This window comes from Rana temporaria, chromosome 11, assembly GCF_905171775.1.
Source record: "Rana temporaria chromosome 11, aRanTem1.1, whole genome shotgun sequence".
Classification (NCBI taxonomy): Eukaryota; Metazoa; Chordata; class Amphibia; order Anura; family Ranidae; genus Rana; species Rana temporaria.
In genome coordinates, this window is record NC_053499.1 from 61,448,165 (window position 1) to 61,470,951 (window position 22,787).

Genomic DNA, 22,787 nt, shown 5'->3' on the forward strand with positions numbered 1-22,787 from the left:
GACCAGCAGGCATGGACAGGGACATTACCTATCTTCCACGTCCCACTCTCTGACTCTGCTGGCAGCTGGGAAGGACGCAGGACAAGGTACAGTAGTGTTGGAGGTTGTTCCGCCACCAAAATGCTACTACTGGTTGTGACACACCTCTCTCCTCCACCCCCTCCTCTTCTTCCTCTGTGGCCTCTTCCTGTGCTGATGTGTCCTCAGAACCAGCGGTGCTCCGTAGGCGTTCAAGGGGCTACGCAGGTACGCAGGCAATGAGATGCTGTCAGGGACTCACCACTCAGTCTCGGAACCCTTCCAGAGTGTTAAATCAACGGCGCGCAATTGCGCAGCATCGCGCACCTGTGGTGCGCGCACGTGCGTTAACGGTACGCGTGCGCGGCAGGAGCGTGCGCGTGCACGCTGATTCCTTGGCGCCAAAAATGGCTTTAAATGGACACTGACAGCTCCAGCACATTGCTGTCTGATCTACTGTCTCTGAACGTTATTTACCTGAAGAAATCTGATTACCTGCTGTTACCTTTTGACCCGGCTTGTTTGACCTTCCGCACCTCTCCGATCCTGACCTCGACATACCTCTGATTGATCCACCGTTGCCCGACCTACCTGCCTGTACCACGACCACTCTCCTGCTTATCCCATCTGACTATCTGAACTATCTAATGTGATCCGGCTTGTCTGACCCTGCTTCCGTCTGCTGTCTATTTACCAGCTTACCTTCTCAGTTGTTGCTGTGAATCTTCTGTCGGTGTCACGGACCTCTGCTTCCGGTTACTTCAGTTCCAGCCTACACTTCCAACAGTGATCTACATCTACTAATCTACCCAGCTGGCCGGCACTCCTACCCCGCCAGGCTCCTGAGTCTGCTGTTCCCAATCCAGCAGCTCACCAGCCGGAGCTGTAAGAGAGGCCTACTCCTACAACCGGGCTCTGGCTACCAGGTACGTGGTACATAACAGTATCAGACAGCCATGACAGAGCCCTCAGGAGTGGCCCCAGCCATGGAGGAGATTTCAAAACACCTCGCATCTCTCACCCAAGCTGTTAAGAATCTACAGGATGGCTACATGCGACTGGAAGGCCAAATACAGAATCTGTCCGGAGACGCAGCTCCTGAACCTTGGCCATGGCACAACTCTATGATGATCCTCAGCGGACTGCCACTGCTGAGGCCGCCCTGCTTGCGCTTCAACAAGGCCGCCGAGCCGTTGAGGAGTATGTTACGGACTTTCGCCGCTGGAGTGCGGACACCCAGTGGAACAGCGCAGCTCTGAGGCACCAATTCCGCTTGGGACTTTCAGAAACCCTAAAGGATGAGTTGGCCCGTATTGGGGTTCCTGATACCTTGGAGGACTTAATTGATAAGTCTATACAGATTGACTGACGCCTACGGGAGCGACGAGCAGAGCGATCTTCTCATCTAAGTCGCCCTGTATGGGTCACTACTAAAGCGCCCATGCCTGCTTCTCGCTACCAACCACCTGTCCATTCTAGTATGGTCAGCTCTCCTCCTGATACTTCTGAGCCTATGCAACTCGGGGTCATGCGACCCACTCTGCCTCCTGAAGAACGAACACGTCGTCGGCAGCTAAATCTGTGCCTCTACTGCGGTGAGCCTGGTCATTATGTCGCCAACTGCCCCATCAAGATGCGTAAGTGCCGTTTTTCTGTTCCTGTCAACGTTTCCGCTCTCTCAACCAATACAACACACCTTGCTCTTTCTATGTCTTTGCAGCTCCCAGAAGGAACGATTCCGGTCAATGCAATTATTGACTCCGGCGCCTGCAGTTGTTTTATTAATGCCACCTTCGCCAGTCTGCACCACATTCCTCTTCGAAAGAAAGACTTCAGACTTTCCGTTTTCCTGGCCGACGGATCCCACATTAAATCGGGCCAAGTAACCCAAGAAACCCTTCCTCTACCTGCTTCTACTTCCGCTAATCATAGAGAATTGTTAATTCTGGATGTAATTTCCTCACCCTTGTTTCCAGTGATCCATGGCATCCCCTGGCTCCGGGTCCACAACCCCCAGATTGATTGGGCCTCTGGAACTTTACGATTTCCTTCCCATTACTGCCTGGAACACTGCCTACCTGAATCTTCCAGTTTCTCTCCTACTCTGTTATGTCTGAACACCGACCCCAGTTTATTTCAGTCTGTCCCGGAACCCTATCATGAGTTTCTCGATGTGTTCAGTAAAAAGGGGGCCGACTCTCTTCCACCTCATCGCCCCTATGATTGCCCGATAGAACTGCTTCTTGGGGCCGAGATCCCTTTTGGGCGAATTTTTCCACTATCCGAGAAGGAACAAGATGCTCTGAAAATCTACATCGACGAGAACCTAAATAAGGGGTTCATTCGTCCATCCACCTCACCAGCAGGTGCTGGAATATTTTTTGTCGCCAAAAAGGATCAGACCCTTCGCCCATGCATTGATTATCGAGAGCTCAATAACATCACGGTTAAAAACCGTTATCCGTTGCCATTGATACCCGAACTGTTCCAAAAATTAAGGTTCGCTACTATCTTCACCAAGCTGGACCTGAGGGGGGCTTATAACCTAATTCGCATCAGGGACGGCGACGAGTGGAAAACTGCTTTCCGTACTCGGTATGGTCACTACGAGTACCTAGTCATGCCATTCGGGTTATGCAATGCTCCTGCCACCTTTCAGCATTTTGTCAATGACGTGTTCAAAGACTTTTTAGATATTTTTGTCATCGTCTACCTGGATGATATCCTGGTCTTTTCTGGCTCATTAGATAAACATCGAGAGCATGTCCGGAAAGTTTTGAATCGCCTTCGCTTACATGGTCTATACGCGAAAGCAGAGAAATGTGAATTCAAGTTGCAAACCATCCAATTCCTGGGCCTAGTGATCTCCCCGACGGGAATTGAGATGGACCCCAAGAAAGTGTCTGCTATTTTGGACTGGCCAGTGCCCCTGGACAAGAAGGGGGTCCAACGTTTTTTTTTTCAAATTTTTTTATTTATGACAGAGGAAACGGCCCACATGGACCACGGTACACACATATCAAAGAAAATCACATCTCGTAACTGAAACAATCACTTAAGAAGGCTCCTGAGAGCGTGAGGGGATGGTTAAGCCCCCCGCACGCCCTACAGGTGGACCGCGAACCCACGGGACCTATCCTCCCCTTTTTCCGTTTACAACCAAAGATGTTAGCAATAAGTGAGAGAGTAAGGGACCAGTGGATAGATATCCTGGTTTTAGCGGGGGGTGTGGGGGGGGGGGGGAGTCAGCACGGGGAGAGGGGGAGGCAGAGAGGGGAGGGGGGCGGAGAGGACAACCCACGGACATGGGTTAACACGTAGCGATTACAGGGGGTCACTGACTCTGAAAGAGTGCGGCTGAGGATTAGTTTGGAGCGGTTGCGGTAGGGTGTGGGGCAGGCGGGTTTAAATCCGGTACACCCCGTAGTAGTTGCCCTTCGTTGGAGTACTTAAAGAGATTCCAGTGTTGCCAGGTCGTTTTATACTGTTCTTGCCTGTTTTGGCTGGTTAGGATCAAGTCCTCCAGTCTGCTCACCTCGTCTACCCGTCTAATCCATTCAGCTATGGTTGGCTGGGTCGCGGTCTTCCACAAAATTGGAATACAGGACTTCGCTGCGTCCAGCAAGTGGCGCACAACTGAAGCCCCGTATATACGGGCTGGTGTGTTATTAGCGTGCAGGAGGAAGCAAGCCGGGTCAAACGGGATAGGACGGTCCGTTAATTGCTGTGTTATCCTGTGAACCTCTCTCCAGAAGCTCTGGAGTCTAGGGCAGGACCAGAAGATGTGCAGGAAAGTTCCCCTTTCCTCGTGGCAACGCCAGCAAAGCTCCGTTGTCTCCGGGAAGAATTTATGTAAAAGGTCCGGCGTTCTATACCACCGTGTAAGGAGCTTGTAATTCGTCTCCTGGGTTTTGGTACAGAGGGAGGACTTGTGTGAATCTAAGTATTTTCTGTCTCTGGGTGTTGGGGAATTGGCGGGCCAGATCTCTCTCCCACTTAAGAAGGGGCGGAAGCTGGAAGCCCTCCGGTGGGGCGATAAGCATGCCATAGGCCAGGGATAACGTATGTGGTAACGTTCCCCTCCCCTCGCAGAGCTCCTCAAACTCCGACAGGGTCTCAGTGGCTCAGTTGTAGTGCTCTCATGAAATCCAGGCGGTATGCGCCTCCCGGGTCCGTGAGCTCCGTCTGTGTACGCCATCTACCGCCAATGCTGAAATGCGAGGCCCGGTGGAGACCCGCCTCCCTCAGGCCTCGGAAGGGCCTATCAGTTAAGCCCGGGCTAAAGCGAGGATCACCCAATATGGGTCTCAGCAGTGAGCCCCGAGACGAGAGGGAAGAGCGCTCCAGCAGACGCGCGCAGATCTTGATCGTGTTACCGATCAATGGGTGGTTCCTGAGGCTGGGCGGAAGGAATGCCGAACACCAGGGGGTCCCAGTCAGGGGAACAGTACTCTGTGCCTGCTCAAGTCGAGCCCACAGCTTGGTGTTGAAATGACGGCACCAATCTAGAAGCCTGCCAAGGTGTGCTGCGTGGTAGTAAGTCTGGATGTCAGGCAGTGCCAGGCCCCCTGCCGTCTTCGGGAGAGTAAGTATCCTCCTATGTATGCGAGGCCTCTTCCCCGCCCACAGGAATTTTGTAAAGACGGCCTGCACTTGTTTAAAGAAACTCACTGGGACGCGGATCGGTATGGCCTGCAGGAGGTAAAGGAATTTGGGAAGGATCGACATTTTTAGGATACTGCAGCGTCCAAACCATGAGTGCAGGCCACCCATCCACTGCTCCAGAAGTGCCTTCACTGCCTTCAGGAGGGGGGGGAGTTAAGTTTGAATAGGCTTGATATGTTAGATGGTATAAGGGTGCCCAGGTATTTTAGAGCCAAGTCCGTCCACTTAAAGTGGAAGAGTGTCTTGAGGCGTGTCAACATGGGCTGGGGCATTCCCAGTCCCATCGCCTCTGATTTGGAGAAATTGATCTTCAGATTAGACATCTGTCCGTATGTATCGAACTCACGCATCAGGGCAGGGAGGGAGTCAGCTGGTTTCGACAGGGAAAACATCAGGTCGTCTGCGTAAGCCGATACCTTGCAGTGTATACCGCCGACCTCTATCCCGGAAATGCCGGAGTTCATCCTGACGTGGCAGAGAAAGGGTTCCAGGGACAGGGCGAACAGCAGGGGCGACAATGGGAATCCCTGTCTTGTGCCATTAGTTATTGGGAGGGGCTCAGAAAGGACCCCGTTCGCCCTGACCCTGGCTGTCGGTTCCGCATACACTGCCGATATCCAATTTCTCATCTTGACTCCCAGTCCAATATGGTCAAGCGTAGCAAACATGAAATCCCAGTTAACCCTGTCGAAAGCTTTTTCCGCGTCAGTTCCTAAGAACAGGCACGGTGATCTGGTGGCGTTCGCAATGTGTAGGAGATTCAAGACCTTAGTCGTGTTATCCCTGGCTTCTCTAGTTGGCACAAAGCCTACCTGGTCCAAGTGGATAAGTCGTGGGAGGTGTCGTTGTAGTCTGTTGGCAATAAGCTTAGTGAAAAGTTTGAGGTCCGTGTTCAGGAGGGAAATTGGACGGTAGCTACCGCATTGCGTCGGGTCTTTACCCTCTTTATGTATAACTGAGATCTGCGCTTTCAGCGTGTCTCTGTGGAGCATCTTCCCCGAACCAAGGTCATTGTAAAGTTTCACCATGTGCTGGCCCAGGGCTGGCAAAAGGGTTTTATAGTATGATGTCGTGAGGCCGTCCGGCCCAGGGGCCTTACCCGACTTGGTGGTTTTAAGGGCTGCCTGTAACTCCAGCACGGTGAAGGGTTCTTCTAGTAAGTCTCTGTCTTCGGTCGGTAGGGACGGCATGGCGGAGTCGGAAATGTACTTAGCTGTCGTGGATTGGGTGTGGGGCAACCTGGGTAAGTTATAAAGGGATTCGTAAAAGGTTTTGAATTCGCCTGTAATGTGGAGGGGGAGTGTGACCTTCTGTCCCCTCGATGACGTAATGTGTGGAATGTAAGACAGTTGCTTTTGTGATCTCAGTGTCTGGGCCAAGAGCCTTCCGCACTTATTCCCAGACTCGTAGATCTTTTTCCTACAAATCTGCAGGGCCGCTTTAGCTTTAAAGCACAGGAGGTCCATGATTTTCGCGCGGACGCTATCCAGCTCTGCGCCCAGTTGCCTGGTAGGTGTCTGTTTATGTTTAGACTCTAGGTCCTGCAATTCCAACATTAGTGAGTTTAGTTGAGCCGTGCGTTGTCGTTTCAGGCGTGCTCCATGTTTAATTAGAACACCCCTGATTACTGCCTTGTGCGCCTCCCAGACCACTCCCGCATCGCTGTCAGGTGTGACGTTGGACTCAAAATAGAAGCCGATTTCCTTTACCACATCTGCTAGGATCTCCGGATCCTGGAGCAGGCCCTCATTCAACCTCCATGGCGGCCTCTGAGCCGCGTAGATGTCTGAGATGGTGTAGCGGAGGCTTATCGGCGCATGGTCCGACCATGTTATGGAGCCTATGGTGGCTTCACTAATCGCCTGTAGGTGTTCATGGGGGATTAAAAAATAGTCAATGCGGGAGTATGACTGGTGGGGTCGTGAGTGGAAGGTGTAGTCTTTTTCCCCAGGGTGGAGGAGGCGCCATGCGTCTATCAGTTGGGCGGAGTGGAGCACGTCAGGGGCACGTTAAGGTCTCCGCCCACTATCAACTGTCCCTCCCTGAATCTCGCAAGTCTCTCTATATGGCGTTTAATAAACGTGTCTTGGTGGACATTTGGCGCATAGAGGTTTCCAAAGGTAATCTTTGTCTCACCCACTCGACCCTTCAGGAACAGAAAGCGACCCTGTGTGTCGGTCTCTGTGTCTGTGCAGGTCCATGGCACCTTAGCCGATATAAGGATCGACACTCCCCTTGACTTAGCCTCGGCAAACGCGGAGTGGTATACATGTGGGTAGTAGCGGTTCTTGAGCACAGGGAGGGACCCGTCCCTGAAGTGTGTCTCCTGCAGGAATACGATGTCCGCTCTCGCCTGACGCATATCATGGAGAAGCATCCGACGCTTCTCCGGGGTGTTTAGGCCCTTAGCATTAAGAGAGATCACGTGTATTTCGTCCATGTCCGCGGGTAAGGGAGGGTGAGAGGGGTGGGGGGTCTCACAAGAGATAGGGAGATAAGGCGGGGGAAGAGGTGAGGGGGGGGGGTCGAGGGGGGTTGGGGGGGTGGAAGAGCAGAGAGATTTAGAAAGAGGGGGAGAGAGTGGCCCGCTGTAAAGACAGGCAGGAAGTTAGGAAGCTGTCCTGAGTGTAGGCAGCTGTAAGAGTTTCTTAATGAGCCTAAGCGGCTAATACGCTCTCCAGGAAGGACCCGGAAATTGAGCGAAGTCCTAAGTGGGGTGTCGGGCGAACAGAGTCGGGAAGCAAGCTCCCGAATCCCTTGCCCCATCCCCGGCTGTTCCTGCAAACTTAAACTGTAACGGCAAAACAAAAACAAAATAAGAACAGTAACGATATCTATCAGGTAGAAATCACTTGTAAAGGAGCAGTAGCATATAGCACATAAGGTAAATTCTATATAGAGTGCAAATCTTAACGGAACTAGGTATTAGCCCAGCCCGGCATCATCCCCGCCCATCCCCCCCCTCGGCACCAACCACCACCCCCCATTTGGGAGGTCATGTCATATCCTCCCACCCAATAAATGTGGTGGGAACCCAGCTAGGTCACAGCCCTCCCCCAGCCCAGCAGTATTAACATTAGCACTTCCCTCTAACACAGATCCCACCAGCGCAATCCGCTTAACGTCCGTTTGTCCCGTTGGGATGAAGAACAGAGACAAAAAATAAAATGGGGTCTGAGAAATCAGATAGGGGGAGTGTTCCAGCTGCTGTAAGGGCCTTCTTCGGCCGGGGGGTAAAAACATCCAGCCAGTGTTGCGGTAGTGATCCTAAGCTCCTGAGTTGCCTTCTGGAATGCTCAAATATCGCCTCCTCCGGCTGCAGGGGCGGCTACCCATGCGGGACTCCAAATGTCAACCTCTTGTCTCCCTGGTCTCATGAGGCCAGATATAAACCAGATCCGTATCCCCCACCCAGGGCAAAGCCGTGCACCGTAAAGGGGGCTCCCTCTTCCAGGGACATCCTCCCGGCATGTCACATCTCAGCGGCAGGGAGGTAGCCTGCCCAGTACCAGAGCATCTCGCTCCACCCTGAAGCGCGGCTCCACCCAAGAGCCGCGGAGCAGTATCTAGACCGTCAGGGGGTGGGCATCGGCTCAGCGGGCTCTTCTGAATGAGTTCCCAGGGGGGGGAGGTAGCGGGGGAGAGGACTGCGGTGCAGGCTCCATGTTCTGGGGGGGGGCGAGGCGCTCCGGGGGGGGAGCCGTACCGGGAAAAAGACGGCCCAGGGCCTACTCACGTGCGCCTCCCGAAGCCTCTCTCTGACGGCGTCTGCATCTCTGTCGACAGGGGGGCATCGGACCGCGGATGTTGGAGATCCCCGATCAGCCTGTCATCCGCGGGAGCAGCTGCAGCCAGTCCGGGATTGGTATCGGATCCGCCTCCAGGAATTGGAAGAGCGCTGGGAGCTCTGCTGACGATCGCAGGGTGAATGCTCTTGCCTCTCTTCGGAATGTCACCGCCAAAGGGTATCCCCATCTGTAGGTACAATCCTTCTGCCAGGCAAGTTCCAGCAGGGGCCTCAGGAGGGCTCTCCGTTTCAGAGTTGACCCGGAGAGATCCGGGAGTATCTTTACCCGGGAGCCCGACACTTCTAAGTCACCAAAATCCCAGGCCCGGCGCAGGATGTCTTCTTTTTGTGCATACCTGTGTAGGCGGCACACAACGTCACGTGGCCTGGCCGGGTCCGGAGATCTAGGGCCCAGGGCCCTGTGCGCCCTGTCGAGTATGATGTCTGCCTCTGGGTCCTCCAAGATCGTGCGGAAGAGATCTCTCACCAGCGCGTCGAGGTCTGTATCCTCCGGGATGCCGCGGATCCGTAAGTTAGAGCGGCGGCTTCTGTCCTCCATATCCTCGAGGTGGAGCTGGAGCGACACCGCCGCCTCACGGTGCTGGTCCCGGGAGCGTTCCAAGGCGAGGACTCGATTCTCCAGCGATGTCACCGCTGTTTCTCCCGACGTCACCCGGTCACTGATGGAGGACAACTCTCCCCTCACCTCCTGGATGTCGCGGCGGTGGGTCTCCTCCAGGCGGAGGATAAGGGCTTCAATGTCCGATCGAGTGGGTAAGGCCCTCAGCAGTACCCTGATGTCCTGTTCAGGTATGTTCTCCTCCTGTGGCAGCTGTAGGGCCATAATTTCACCCGGATGCCCCCGGGAGGGAGAGGAAGGATCCGAGGGTGGAGCGGGACCTCCGGTCCGAGAGGGGTCCAGCTCAGGCAGTTGGGGCTGGTGTTGAATTGCGGCTCCACGTGGTGGGCTTCCCTGCGCTGTAGCCCCGGCTCCGGAGGGGGTCTCCTGTAGCGGGTGGAAATAACGTTGGATTTCTCCCGTTGTTTTGCCTGCGGGTGTCCTCTTCGTAACTGCTCTCGTCTTATACTTCTTACTTGAGTTTATGCCGAATTATTTTCTGCTTTAGCCGATGAGCGGGGTTCGGGCCCGGGAGCTCTGCAAAACCACAACCTCACTCGGCCATGTCCAGGCCACGCCCCGGGGGGGTCCAACGTTTTATAGGCTTTGCGAATTTCTATAGACGTTTTATTAAAGGATTCTCTACCATTGTTGCCCCCATTACACAGCTTACGAAACAAAACTTCCGTTTCCGTTGGAATCCTGAGGCACAAAAAGCCTTCGACACGCTAAAGAAATTCTTCACGACTGCCCCAATTCTCAGCCACCCAAATCCGGCTCTACCTTTCCTCCTTGAGGTAGACGCCTCTGAAGTCGCAGTGGGGGCCGTTCTCTCCCAACGCATGGGAGACAAAGACCTAATACACCCCGTAGGATTCTTCTCCCGAAAACTCTCCCCTGCGGAGAGAAACTATGACGTAGGTGATCGTGAGTTATTGGCCATCAAGGCCGCTTTGGAAGAGTGGAGATATTTATTGGAAGGTGCTGCACATCCCGTGCTAATTTATACGGACCATAAGAACTTGGAATATTTAAGATCTGCCAAGCGATTGAAGCCCCGACAGGCTCGGTGGGCACTCTTCTTTTCCCGTTTCGGCTTCCACATCACCTACCGCCCGGGCTCTAAGAATGTCAAGCCGGATGCTCTGTCCAGAATGCATGACAACCCAAAAGATACCTCCACTCCTGACACCATTCTACCAGAAAACAGTTTTCTGCTACTGCACACTGACCTGCTTTCCCTGCTCCGGGGAGCGTCTTCAGATTCTTCCAAACCCTCCAACATTTCTTTAGAATCCCGAGATGGACTGTTCTGGAGAGGAAGCCAGATTTTTGTCCCTGAAGACATCCGAGTAGAGGTTCTGAAACACCTCCACGACCATCCAATGGCCGGACATTTTGGGGTTCGTAAGACACTAGAGCTGGTGCGTCGCACCTTCTGGTGGCCTGGGTTAGAGAATTTCTGTAAGTCTTATATCAGCACATGCCCTATTTGTAATCGGAACAAGACACCTCGAAACCAAGCCTGGGGTTTACTGAAACCATTACCCGTACCCGACAGACCGTGGAAAATGGTGGCCATGGACTTCATTGTAGAGCTTCCCTGTTCTGAAGACTGTACTGCAATTTTCGTGATCGTGGACCGTTTGACCAAAATGGCCCATTTTCTCCCTCTAAAGAACACGCCTTCTGCCGTTGAGACTGCTCGTGTCTTTATTAAAGAAGTTGTTAGGTTGCATGGGGTACCCTCCAACATAGTATCAGATGGGTAGTTCAATTCACCTCTCGGTTTTGGAAGGCCCTCTGTGAAATGTTACAAATTGAACTCGCTCTATCTTCAGCATATCACCCCCAGACCAATGGGCAAACTGAACGAACCAATCAGACTTTGGAACAATACATCAGGTGCTTCACAACGTTTTCTCAGAATGATTGGGTCTCTCTGCTACCCCTAGCAGAATTTGCTTACAACAACGCCAGTCATTCTGCCACGGGGCAATCTCCCTTTTTTGCCAATTATGGTTTCAACCTAACTTTTTTACCAGATTTTCTTTCAGAATCTTCAGTACCGGCAGTACAGAATACCGTGGAATTCCTCAAACAAAACACCAAATTACTACAGGAAGCTGTGACCAAGGCCCAGGCTGACAGTAAGAGGTTCTTCGACAGGAAAAGGAAAGGAGAGCTGGATCTGAAAACAGGGGACCAGGTATGGCTTTCTACCAGCAACCTCAGGTTAGCTTGTCCTTCTAAGAAATTGGGACCCAAATTTATGGGACCTTTTCCGGTCAAGAGGAAAATCAATACGGTTTCATATGAACTATCCTTACCTGATTCTCTTAAAGTGCACCCTGTATTCCATGTCTCTTTATTGAAACCTGCAGCTCCTGATCCTTTCCCTAATAGGGGAACAAGGCCTCCCGAACCAGTTCATGTTGACGGCTGCGAGGAATTTGTGGTAGAAGCCATCCTAGATTGTAGAAGGCGACAAGGACAGAACCAATTTCTGATTAAATGGAAAGGCTACGGACCAGAAGAGAATTCCTGGGAACCTGAAGGCAACATCCATGCCAGAAGATTGGTACGTTCATTTTTTCTTGATCATCCTGACAAGATGGCCTGACTAGGCATCCGGAGGCTGCCCCTTGGGGGGGGCAATGTCAGGGACTTACCTCTCAGTCTCGGAACCCTTCCAGAGGGTTAAAACAACGGCGCGCAATTGCGCAGCATCGCGCACCTATGGTGCGCTGCACAACGGGATCGCGCGCGGCGGGAGCGCGCGAGTGCACGCCGATTCCTTGGCGCCAAAAACGGCTTTAAATGGACACTGACAGCTCCAGCACATTGCTGTCTGATCTACAGTCTCTGAACGTTATTTACCTGAAGAAATCTGATTACCTGCTGTTACCTTTTGACCCGGCTTGTTTGACTTTCCGCACCTCTCCGATTCTGACCTCGGCTTCTATCGACTTACCTCTGATTGATCCACCGTTGCCCGACCTACCTGCCTGTACCACGACCACTCTCCTGCTTATCCCATCTGACTATCTGAACTATCTAATGTGATCCGGCTTGTCTGACCCTGCTTCCGTCTGCTGTCTATTTACCAGCTTACCTTCTCAGTTGTTGCTGTGAATCTTCTGTCGGTGTCACGGACCTCTGCTTCCGGTTACTTCAGTTCCAGCCTACACTTCCAACAGTGATCTACATCTACTAATCTACCCAGCTGGCCGGTACTCCTACCCCGCCAGGCTCCTGAGTCTGCTGTTCCCAATCCAGCAGCTCACCAGCCGGAGCTGTAAGAGAGGCCTACTCCTACAACCGGGCTCTGGCTACCAGGTACGTGGTACATAACAGATGCCATGCGGTGCTTGAGCTGGTGTGCTTGGGGGACAGGAGCCACACTGGGGCAGAGGTTCTGTCAGCTCTGCAGGGGCGGGCTCAGAGGTGGTTGACGTCACGCCAGCTTAAGCCAGGAATGGTGGCACCAACCTCCTCTCTGCCCTGCGACAGGGACAACTGACCCATGTGCCCTGTTTTTCTCATGTTCTTAACTTGGTGGTGCAGCGGTTCTTGGGCAGGTACCCGGGCTTACAGGATGTCCTGAAGCAGGCCAGGAAAGTCTGTGTGCATTTCTGATGATCATATAATGCCAGTGCCCGGCTGGCAGACCTCCAAAGGGAATACAACCTGCCCAAGAACCGCCTAATCTGTGACATGCCCATCAGCGGCTGCACACGCAGCAGAGGGCCATCAATGAGTATCTGTGCCAATATGGCAGCAGAACTGAGTCAGGGGAGCTTGTTTTTTTTCCCCACGCCAGTGGGCCATGATCAGGGATGCATTCACTGTCCTGTCTCCATTTGAGGACGCCACGAGGATGGTGAGCAGTGACAGTGCATGCATCAGTGAGACTGTGCCTCTTATTCACATGTTGGAGTACACGCTGAGTGGAATAATGGACAGGGCCCTTGAGGCAGAACAGAGGGAGGAAGAGGAGGACTTCCTTACCTCTCAAGGCCCCCTTTATCCAGACAGTGTTCCTGCTTGCCCACCTATCACACAGGAAGAGGACGAGGAGGAGGAGTAGGAGGAGGATTGTGTCAGTATGGAAGTGGAGCCTAGCACTCAGCATCAGCAGCAGTCTTCAAGGGATCAATTACAGTACCAAGAAACCCATGGACTTATACGTGGCTGGGACGAGGTAGCTGTGGATCATGTCTTCCTCAGTGACCCAGAGGACTCCGCACCGAATGCCTCAGCAAACCTACGTTGTATGGCCTCCCTGATCCTGCAAAGCCTGCAGAAGGATCCTCGTATTCGGGCTATCAAGGAGAGGGATCATTACTGGCTGGCAGCTCTCCTTGATCCACGTTACAAGAATAAGGTTGCGGACCTTATCTTGCCGGCGCAGAAGGAGCAGAAGATGAAACATCTTTGGGAGGCCTTGCAGAAAGGTCTGTGCAACGCATTCCCAGAGACTGGGAGGTTACAAAATCCTGGTCCTGGACTACGTGTTGCTGAGGCTTCAGTCAGTCACAGAAGGAGCGGTGGAGAAGGTGGCCGTCTGACCGATGCGTTTAGACAATATTTTAGTCTGCAGCCCCAAGGTATGACCGGTTCCAGCAACCATCACCAGCGTCTGTTTTACATGGTGCGGGAATACCTAGAGGCAAGATCAGACTTGGACACCTTTCCCACCGAGCTGCTGGCTTGTCCTGCATCCAGCGTTCTTTCAGAACGCACATTCAGTGCTGCTGGAGGCTTTGTAACCGATCACAGGGTGCGCCTCTCCACCGACTCCGTCGATCGACTGACCTTCATAAAAATGAATCAGGCTTGGATCACCACCAGCTACCAAGCACCTGAGGCTGATGTGACTGAATAATTTTTTTTGAAATGTCAGATCCCTTCAAGACTGCCTATGCTGATGCTGAGTGACTATCCTTTTCCTCCTCAATGATCATGCTGTTAGCTTGTAAGAACATTTTTGGTTCTGGGCACCGCCACCAGTGGCTAAGGCCCAATTGTTCTGCCCCTGTTTAACAGGGGCGTGTAATTACAATTTTTGATGCAATACATTGCAGCGGGCTTATTCCTGCACTCCAACTAGAGTATCTGTGAGGGGTTGCAGTGTTGTGGCACCAGTGGCTAAGACCCAATGTTTCTGCCCCTGTTTAACAGGGGCGTGTAATTACAATTGTTGATGCAGTACTTTGCAGTGGGCTCATTCCTGCGCTCCAACTAGAGTATCTGTGAGGGGTTGCAGTGTTGTGGCACCAGCACCAGTGCCTAAGGCCCAATTTTTCTGCCCCTGTTTAACAGGGTCGTGTAATTACAATTTTTGATGCAATACTTTGCAGCGGGCTCATTTCTGTGCTCTAACTAGAGTATCTGTGAGGGGTTGCAGTGTTGTGGCACCAGCACCAGCACCACCACCAAATGCCCAATTGTTCTGCCTCTGTTCAACAGGGGCATGTAATTACAATTCTTGATCTAATATTTTACAGCAGTGCCCATTCCTGTGCCCACCAAGGGTAACTGTGAGGGCTTACAGAGTTGTGGCACCAGCACCACCATCACCAACAAAGGCCCAATTTTTCTGCCCCTTTTCAACAGGGGCATGTAATTACAATTCTTGATCTAATATTTCACAGCAGGGCCCATTCCTGCACCCACCAAGAGTAACTGTGAGGACTTACAGTGTTGTGGCACCAGCGCCAGCACCAAAAGCCCAATTTTTCTACCACTGTTCAACAATGGCATGTAATTAGAGTTCTTGATATAATAGTTCACACAGCAGGGCGTTCCAGCGCCCACCAAGACTAACTGTGAGGGCTTACAGTGTTGTGGCAACACCAACACCTAGGGCCCAAATTTCTGCAGTGTATATACGGCAGGCCCCTACTTTCAAACATCCAACTTACACACTACTCCTACTTGCAAACGGAAGGAGACAACAGGAAGTGAGAGGAAATCTACCCCTAGGAAGGGAAATTCTCTTCTGTAAGAGGCGTCTCCTGTCCACTGATGCTTTATCACCAATCCTTGTTTCAGTAAAAAAAAAAAAAACGAATTTAAAAAAAATTATTTGTCATTGGGACAGAAAGTGAATTGCAATCTTCTGAACAGATGCACACAGACAGCAAAACAAATGTTACAGGGGTGATAACACTTCTCTATGTTTTCAGAAAAGCTTAAAAATAGATGTTATGGCTGGAGCTACACTTTAAAAAAAGTACCAGTTCACAATTACAAACAGATTCTACTTAACAACAAACCTACAGTCCCTGTCTTGTTTGCACCGCCTGTATACTGCTGTTCAAACTGGGGGGGGGGGGGGAACCATGATATTTTTCTCAATGATTTTCATCCATATTGCAGGGACCAGACATTACATTAAAGCCGCAAGCAGTTTTAAATTTATGTTTTCTTATAGTAATCTCATTTTGTGCAGGGACAGTTCTAAACATGTGCCACTTTACAGGCATACTATAGACACCCAGCAGGTACGATATTTAAAGGAACTTTTCTTTTTTTTTTCACTTTAAGCATCATTAAAATAACTGCTCCAGAAAAAACTACCGTTTTTAAAACTTTTTTTTCCCATCGATACATGTTCCCTGGGGCAAGACCCGGGTTCTCAAACCCATTTTCCGACAATAACTTGCATATTAGGCTTTAAAATGAGCACTTTTGAATTCAAACGTTCGAGTCCCATTGATGTCAATGGGGTTTTAAATGTTCACGTGAACGTTCGGTCCGTTCGAAGGTTCTGGTGCAAACCGAACAGGGGGTGTTCGGCTCATCCCTATTGCAGACTCATAGTGCAATGTTTGAAGACTGCAAATGTACCCCTTCATTAATGCAGGAGTGACCCCACAACGGACCCCTTCATCAAAGCAATAGTTATGTCCTGCCTTGATGAATGGGTCCATTGCATCTGAAATGTCACACTTTGAGTCTGTGACATTACGTGTTCCTTTCTTTTGCATAATCCTGGTGTGCTAGTGACAATTTGCCATTTTATGATTGCTAGAGATCCTTGAAGAAGAGACACTTCTTTTGAAAACTGAGCAGGATATAGGCAATATGGGTTAGATTCTCAAATAAAAAATAGTGGGCCAAATTCCCAAAAACGTAGCCTAACTTAACTTTCAGCAGTTAAGTTACACAGGCGTTAAATTTCTACCTAAGTGCCCGATCTTCAAAGCACTTACCTAGAAATTACACGCCGTGTAACTTAAGTGCCTCCGTCGCAAGGCGGTCCTCCTCTCCGGGGGGCAATTAAAATTTAAATGAGGCGCGCTCCCGCACCGGCCGTACTGCGCATGCATGTGACGTAATTTTCCCGACGTGCAGCGCGCAAACGTAATTTACGCCGGGCTTTGTGGATTGCGACGGGACAATAAAGTTGCGACGGGTGAAAAAAAAATACGCGCCGGGAAAAAAAAATCAAATTTAAAAAAAAATCGCGGCGATCGAAAAAAAGGTCTGGTTTTACATGGTGTACTAATTTTACACATTGTAAAACCAGCCCTAATTTTGCGCAAGCAAATCGGAACTTACGCAGAAACCACAATGCTTAAAAGCTTTGTGGATCTGCTTAAGTCCTCATTTGCATACGCAAAGCGGCATTTCAATGAGAAATGCCCCCAGCGGCGGTGGCGGTACTGCATCCTAAGATCTGACAGTGTAAGTGTCTTACAGATGTCAGATCTTCTGCCTAACTTTGGAAAAATCCTTTTGAGGATCGTTTCCAAAGTTAGGCACAGGGATACGCAGGCTGAACAGCAGTTCCGCCTGCGTATCTCCTTTGAAGATTTGGCCCAGTATCTCTTAAGATATTTCACAATATGTAGGCAGATATACTGAACAAGAATTTACAAAAAAATCATCAACACAATTAAATGCATCAAAAACTGTTTACCTTCAGGTAGAAAGATATTCACTAAAATTGCAGCACCAGACAAAATTAAAGCAGAGGCCTGCAGAACACGGCGCCCAACATAATTAATCACAAAATAAGAGAAAAACTTGGCTGGTATGTCAACAGTGCCAAAAATTACTTGAATGATATAAATGCTAAGCCCAAATTTTTGAAGGTCCATGGCAAGACCATAGTAGGCAAAACTGGTAGAGAACCTGGTTAAGGAAAGAAATGGACATTAGAAGTCTGAAGTTTCCATCAGATGCTAGTGATATTACTAATAACAATTTAAAATAAATATAGATGACTCATAAGTGGCCTCCACAGAAACAGCAGGTCTGTAAAATAGGGGAAAAAAAACACTCTCATTAAGCAGTTGGATGTTTATAAGCTCTGCTTGCTGATAGTATAATGATTTGGAGGGGTTGGATACATTTTGTGTTAAACATTAAACTGCATAGAAAGTCCACATGAGAGTACCGATCAACAAACACTTGGTCCCCTATTCTCTGTGTGAATGCAGTGTTGTTCCTTAAAGAATATAAGGGACTTGCTGCATTCTTTATTGTGTTGGATAATAATATGTGTGGTATTTCCTAACAATACACCGTGGCAAACAATTTGGTTTGGCAATGGCTACTTGTGCTCTGTTGGTTATGAGGGCTTTCAAAATAGTTTACATAAATGACCAGTGAAATATGTTCAAAAATAAGCAGCGAGTCCATCTGTGTTTTTACTCACACAAAGACGGGTTGCTATTACTGTTCAGGTTGCAGTTTTTACTCTATAAATCACATTTTAAATCACTTGTGAGATTGTACCCCTAAAACGATCACATTTTACACAACACTTCTGCATCTTTATATAATTATTGGGTCTGTGTTATATAGCCAGACTGTGAAAATAACAATAGTGTAAAAAATAACCAGCTTATCTGATGCAATCTAATAATGGTCTAAGAAGTGACCACGTATGACCATCTACCAGACCTACCGGTAATTGAATTTGAATTTTTTGATGCATTACAAACTTGCAATAGCTCAGAGATTTGCCAGCCTGACTACTATGTAACAGGGAAGATATGCCCCTTCATGTGAATAGTGGGGAAATCAGGTAACAGTGTCAACTGTTTAAATTTAAAACATAACCCTCCTATTCCAAAAAAATTTAACTATTATATCAGCTAATGGCTGGTTTGCATTCATGCTAGGCTATAGTGCATTCAGAGTAAGGGGCGTAAAGTGGAAGCCACAAGTAAGTCTAGGGTAAGTGGAGCACAGTTTTAATATTTATAGTCATCCCTGTGATGGAGCACAATTATAATATTTATAAAACTGTGACTGACGAAAAAAAACAGTGAAAGCAACACCTTTATCTTCACATAGATACAATGACAAGAAGGTTAGTACCTACCAAGTGCAAGATATACAAATGGATATGCGACGAACCACAGGAGTCCTTATTAGGTCTATCACAGAATAATTCGTCTTACGAGCAGCATTAATTTCTCTTTGCATGTCATATTTGATTGTCTGAAATAAAGAGTTAGAATTGTATTAATATCTAATCTTGATACAGATTTATATTTTAACGTAAAATATAAACAAGAGAGTATATGAAGACTTGCCAACACAAAAACGGGTAGGACTATGGATGGACAAAGTGAACCTACCCTGCGCCTCTCTTTATCCACATAGCGACTGCCGCACGCACTTTACGTTGACACAGGCAGGCAAATGGGCGTACCTGTACGTCCCTTTAAATTTGCCGCCCAATGGCGCGCACGCACGCCCGTGTGCCTCGTGAGTGCGCGGGTCCTGGAAACTCGATGTTCCCGGATGGCCTACGATTGCGGTCGGCAAAGGCAGAACAGGGGCATGCCTTTGTAAACAAGGCATGCCCCTGTTCTGCCTAGTGACATGCCACTAATCTACTGTTCCCCGTGATCAGGAACAAGTCATTGGTAACTTCTCCCCCTAACAGTTAGAATCACTCCCTAGGACACACAACCCCTTCAGCGCCACCCAGTGGTTAACCCCTTCACTGCTAGTGTCATTTTCACAGTAATCAGTGCATTTTTATAGCCCAAAAATGTGTCATAAGTGTCCGATGTGTCCGCCATAAAGTCCCAGTCACGATAAAAATCAGATCGCTGCCATAACTAGTAAAAAAAAAGTAATAATAATAATAATGCCATAAAATGGTCCCCTATTTTGTAGACGCTACAACTTTTGTGCAAATCAATCAATATACACTTATTTCAATTTGTTTTACAAAAAAATATGTAGAAGAATACATATCAGCCTAAACTGAGAAAAAAATTATATTTTTTAAAAAAAATTGGGGATATTTATTATAGCAAAAAGTACAAAATATTACTTTTTTTTTCAAAATTGTCACTCTATATTTGTTTATAGCGCAAAAAATAAAAAACCGCAGAGGTGATAAAATACCACCAAAAGAAAGCTCTATTTGTGGGGAAAAAAAGACATCAATTTTGTTTGGGAGCCATGTCGCACGTCTGCGCAATTGTCAGTTAAAGTGGCGCAGTGCCGAATCGCAAAAAGTGACCATGTGGCCTGGTGCGGTTCAGGAGAGGGGGGGCGCACTCTGTCCCCCCCTCTTTTCTGCAGCCGGCCAGGTTAACGTACTCGGATAAGGGTCTGGTGTGGATTTTTGGGGGAACTCCACGCCATTTTTTTTTTAAATTTGGGGTCGAGTTCCCCTTAAAATCCACACCAGACCTGAAGGGTCTGGTATGGATATTTGCGGGGAACCCCACGTCATTTTTTTTTTAAATTGACGGCGGGGTTCCCCTTAATATCCATATCAGACCTGAAGGGCCTGTTAATGGAATTTGGGGGGACCCCCATCTTTTTTATTTTTATTTTTTATGAATGAATCATCTCTGCAATTGCCAGAGCCGACAATTCATTAGAGCCGCAAAGCCGGTTTTAAATGCCTTTTTTTCTTTCAGAAATGACACTTTGTGCAGGGACAGTTCTATGTACGGGAAACATGCGCTTTTTCACATGCTGACTTTACACTACCCCCTAGGTATGAAATTTAAAGTAATATTACACTTTTATTGTTTCACTTTTAGCATTATTAAATTCACTGCTCCTGAAAAAACAGCCGTTTTTAAAACTTTTTTTGCATTGATACATGTTTCCTGGGACAGGACCCAGGTCCCCAAACACTTTTTAGGACAATAACTTGCATATTAGCCTTTAAAATTAACACTTTAGATTTCAAATGTTCGAGTCCCATAGACTTTAACGGGGTTCTAATGTTCACACGAACATTTGGTGTGTTCGCAAGTTCTGATGCGAACTGAACAGGGGGGTGTTCGGCTCATCCTTATCACTAGCACATCAAAGTACCTGAGTACCTGTCACCAGCTCATCAGAGTAACCGAGTAGATGAGTACCTGTTACCAGCCCATCAGAGTACCCAAATACCAGTCTCCAGCCCATCAGAGTACCCGAGTACCTACCACCAGCTCATCAAAGTACCCGAGTACCTGTCACCAGCCCGAGTACCTGAGTACCTGTCACAAAAAAAGTCAGGTGTGTAGCAAAAGAGTTAGGAAAGACACCATTATTCATTGTCACTAATGTCCCTCCCAACCAAGTCTATGTATCGGAGAATGCTTCAGACGCTATAACGCTTCTGTAAACTATTACCCCATATTTCTAACTGACTGCCATTTCCCGTTTTCGGTTTCTGCGCTGATTATTTCCCTGCTGCCTCAACCGATCATATCACTGCCTTTCACATGAACAGACCCTGGACTGTATCAACTATGCCTCTGCCTACCGTCTACAGTATTTCTGTCTTTTACCTGCACTGACCCCAGCCTGTTAATTGACCATGTTTTTTGTCTGCCACTTGGACTGATCTGTCGCCCTGCTACTGTAGTTGTGGGATTCAAAATAACACAGGGGTCTTACATATGTGAGGGGCTTTAGAATAGTGTTCTGAGTTGAGAAAAACTGTTTTTGGTTTTCTCTGGGTTTTGTAATTCCCAGAACAGAACAGAGGCTTCAAAGTGATTTGGGTGGGAGAAACCTCTACCCCTGTCCCCATTCTTTCCTGACTGAGGCCCTAATGCCTGGACCATTACTTTGGCTGTGCTGACAATATCTCTACCAGCACTGACCAAGGACTTTTTATGAACCATGTGCCTGTTGCCTGGACCAATACTTTGGCTGTACTGACCATACTGTATCTCTGCCTGCTACATGGGCCAATGCTTTGGCTGTGCTGACAATAGCTCTGCCTGTACTGACTATGGACAGTATTCCTGCCAGCTGCCTGAAAAATTATTTCGCTGTCGCTGCCCACATTCCTGTCTGCTGCCTGGAGCATTGTGGACTACTGCACTACTAAAACCACAGGTAATATTTTGTTTACCCTTTACTCAGCAGAAGGTATGGTGTGTAATTGGTATGTACATGCTGTGTTCGAAATATTAAAAATGATAGGTTGATAGGTTGTCAGAAATGTATGTGTGTAATTTATGTCTCTAGAACACCTGATGGTGCTCCTTGGATGTTTAGCCTCTCTATGTAGCTAAGCTGTGAAAAAGTATCACACTTGTGGTATCACCATACCCAGGAGAAATAGCAGAATGTATTTTGGGGTGCCATTTTTGCTATGTACACGCTATGTGTTAGAAATATCTTATAAATTGACAACTTTATGCAAAATAAATACATTTAAATTTTCTTTCCACACTTACCAAAAACTTATGGAAAAAATTACATGTTCAAAAGATTTATAATGCCTAATAGAATATATGTTGGGGTGTTTGTTTTCTAAAATGGGGTCAATTTGTGGACGTTTCCATTGTCCTGGTGCTCTAGGGTCTACAAAAGTCTGATAGGTAGTCAGAAAATGATGGGCCAGATTCTCGTAGGAGCGCATAACTTTGTGCGGGCGTAACGTATCTGATTTACATTACTCCTCCACAACTTAGACGGACAAGTGCAGTATTCTCAAAGCACTTGCTTCGTAAGTTGCGGCGGCGTAGCATAAATCGGCCGGCGCAAGCCCGCCTAATTCAAATTGTGAAGAGGTTGGCGTGTGGTATGTAAATTATCCATGACCCGATGTGATTGACGTTTTTCACTTACTGCGCATGCGCCGTCCGTGGAATATCCCAGTGTGCTTTACGTCAAAGTACGCCGCAAGGACGTATTGGTTTCGACGTGTACGTAAATGACGTCCAGCCCCATTCACAGACGACTTACGCAAACGACGTAAAAAATTCAAATTTCGACGCGGGAATGACGGCCATACTTAACATTGGTGCGCCGCACTTACACCACCATATAGCAGGGGTAACTTTACGCCGGGAAAGGCCTAACGTAAATGGCGTAACTTTACTGCGTCGGCCGGGCGTACGTTCGTGAATTTGCGTATCTAGCTGATTTACATATTTTAATGCGTAAATCAGCTTACACGCCCCTAGCGGCCAGCGTAAATATGCACTTACGTTCCGACGGTGTAAGAGACTTACGCCTGTCAGATCTAATAGATATCTATGCGTAACTGATTCTAAGAATCAGGCGCATAGATACGACGGCACAACGCAGAGATATGACGGCGTATCTGGAGATACGACGTCGTATCTCTTTTGAGAATCCAGGCCTATATGTGTAAGTTATGCTCCTAGAACGCCTGAAGGTGCTACTAGGATGTTGAGCCTTTCTATGTGGCCAGGCTGTGTAAAAGTCTCACACATGTGGTATGGCCATACTAAG

The 22,787-nt window shown here is 48.7% G+C and overlaps 1 protein-coding gene across 1 annotated transcript in view; it reads right to left on the reverse strand.

Moving 5' to 3' along the window:
• The window catches only part of LOC120917387 (solute carrier family 22 member 6-B-like), a 103,733-nt gene that overhangs the window by 14,878 nt on the left and 66,068 nt on the right, over positions 1-22,787 (reverse strand). Inside the window, exons 6-7 of the mRNA XM_040328651.1 lie at positions 18,433-18,551; positions 17,020-17,234 (exon numbers count right to left, since the gene is read on the reverse strand). Of these exons, the coding sequence (XP_040184585.1) occupies positions 17,020-17,234; positions 18,433-18,551 (334 nt within the window). The remainder of the gene's footprint in view (positions 1-17,019; positions 17,235-18,432; positions 18,552-22,787) is intronic.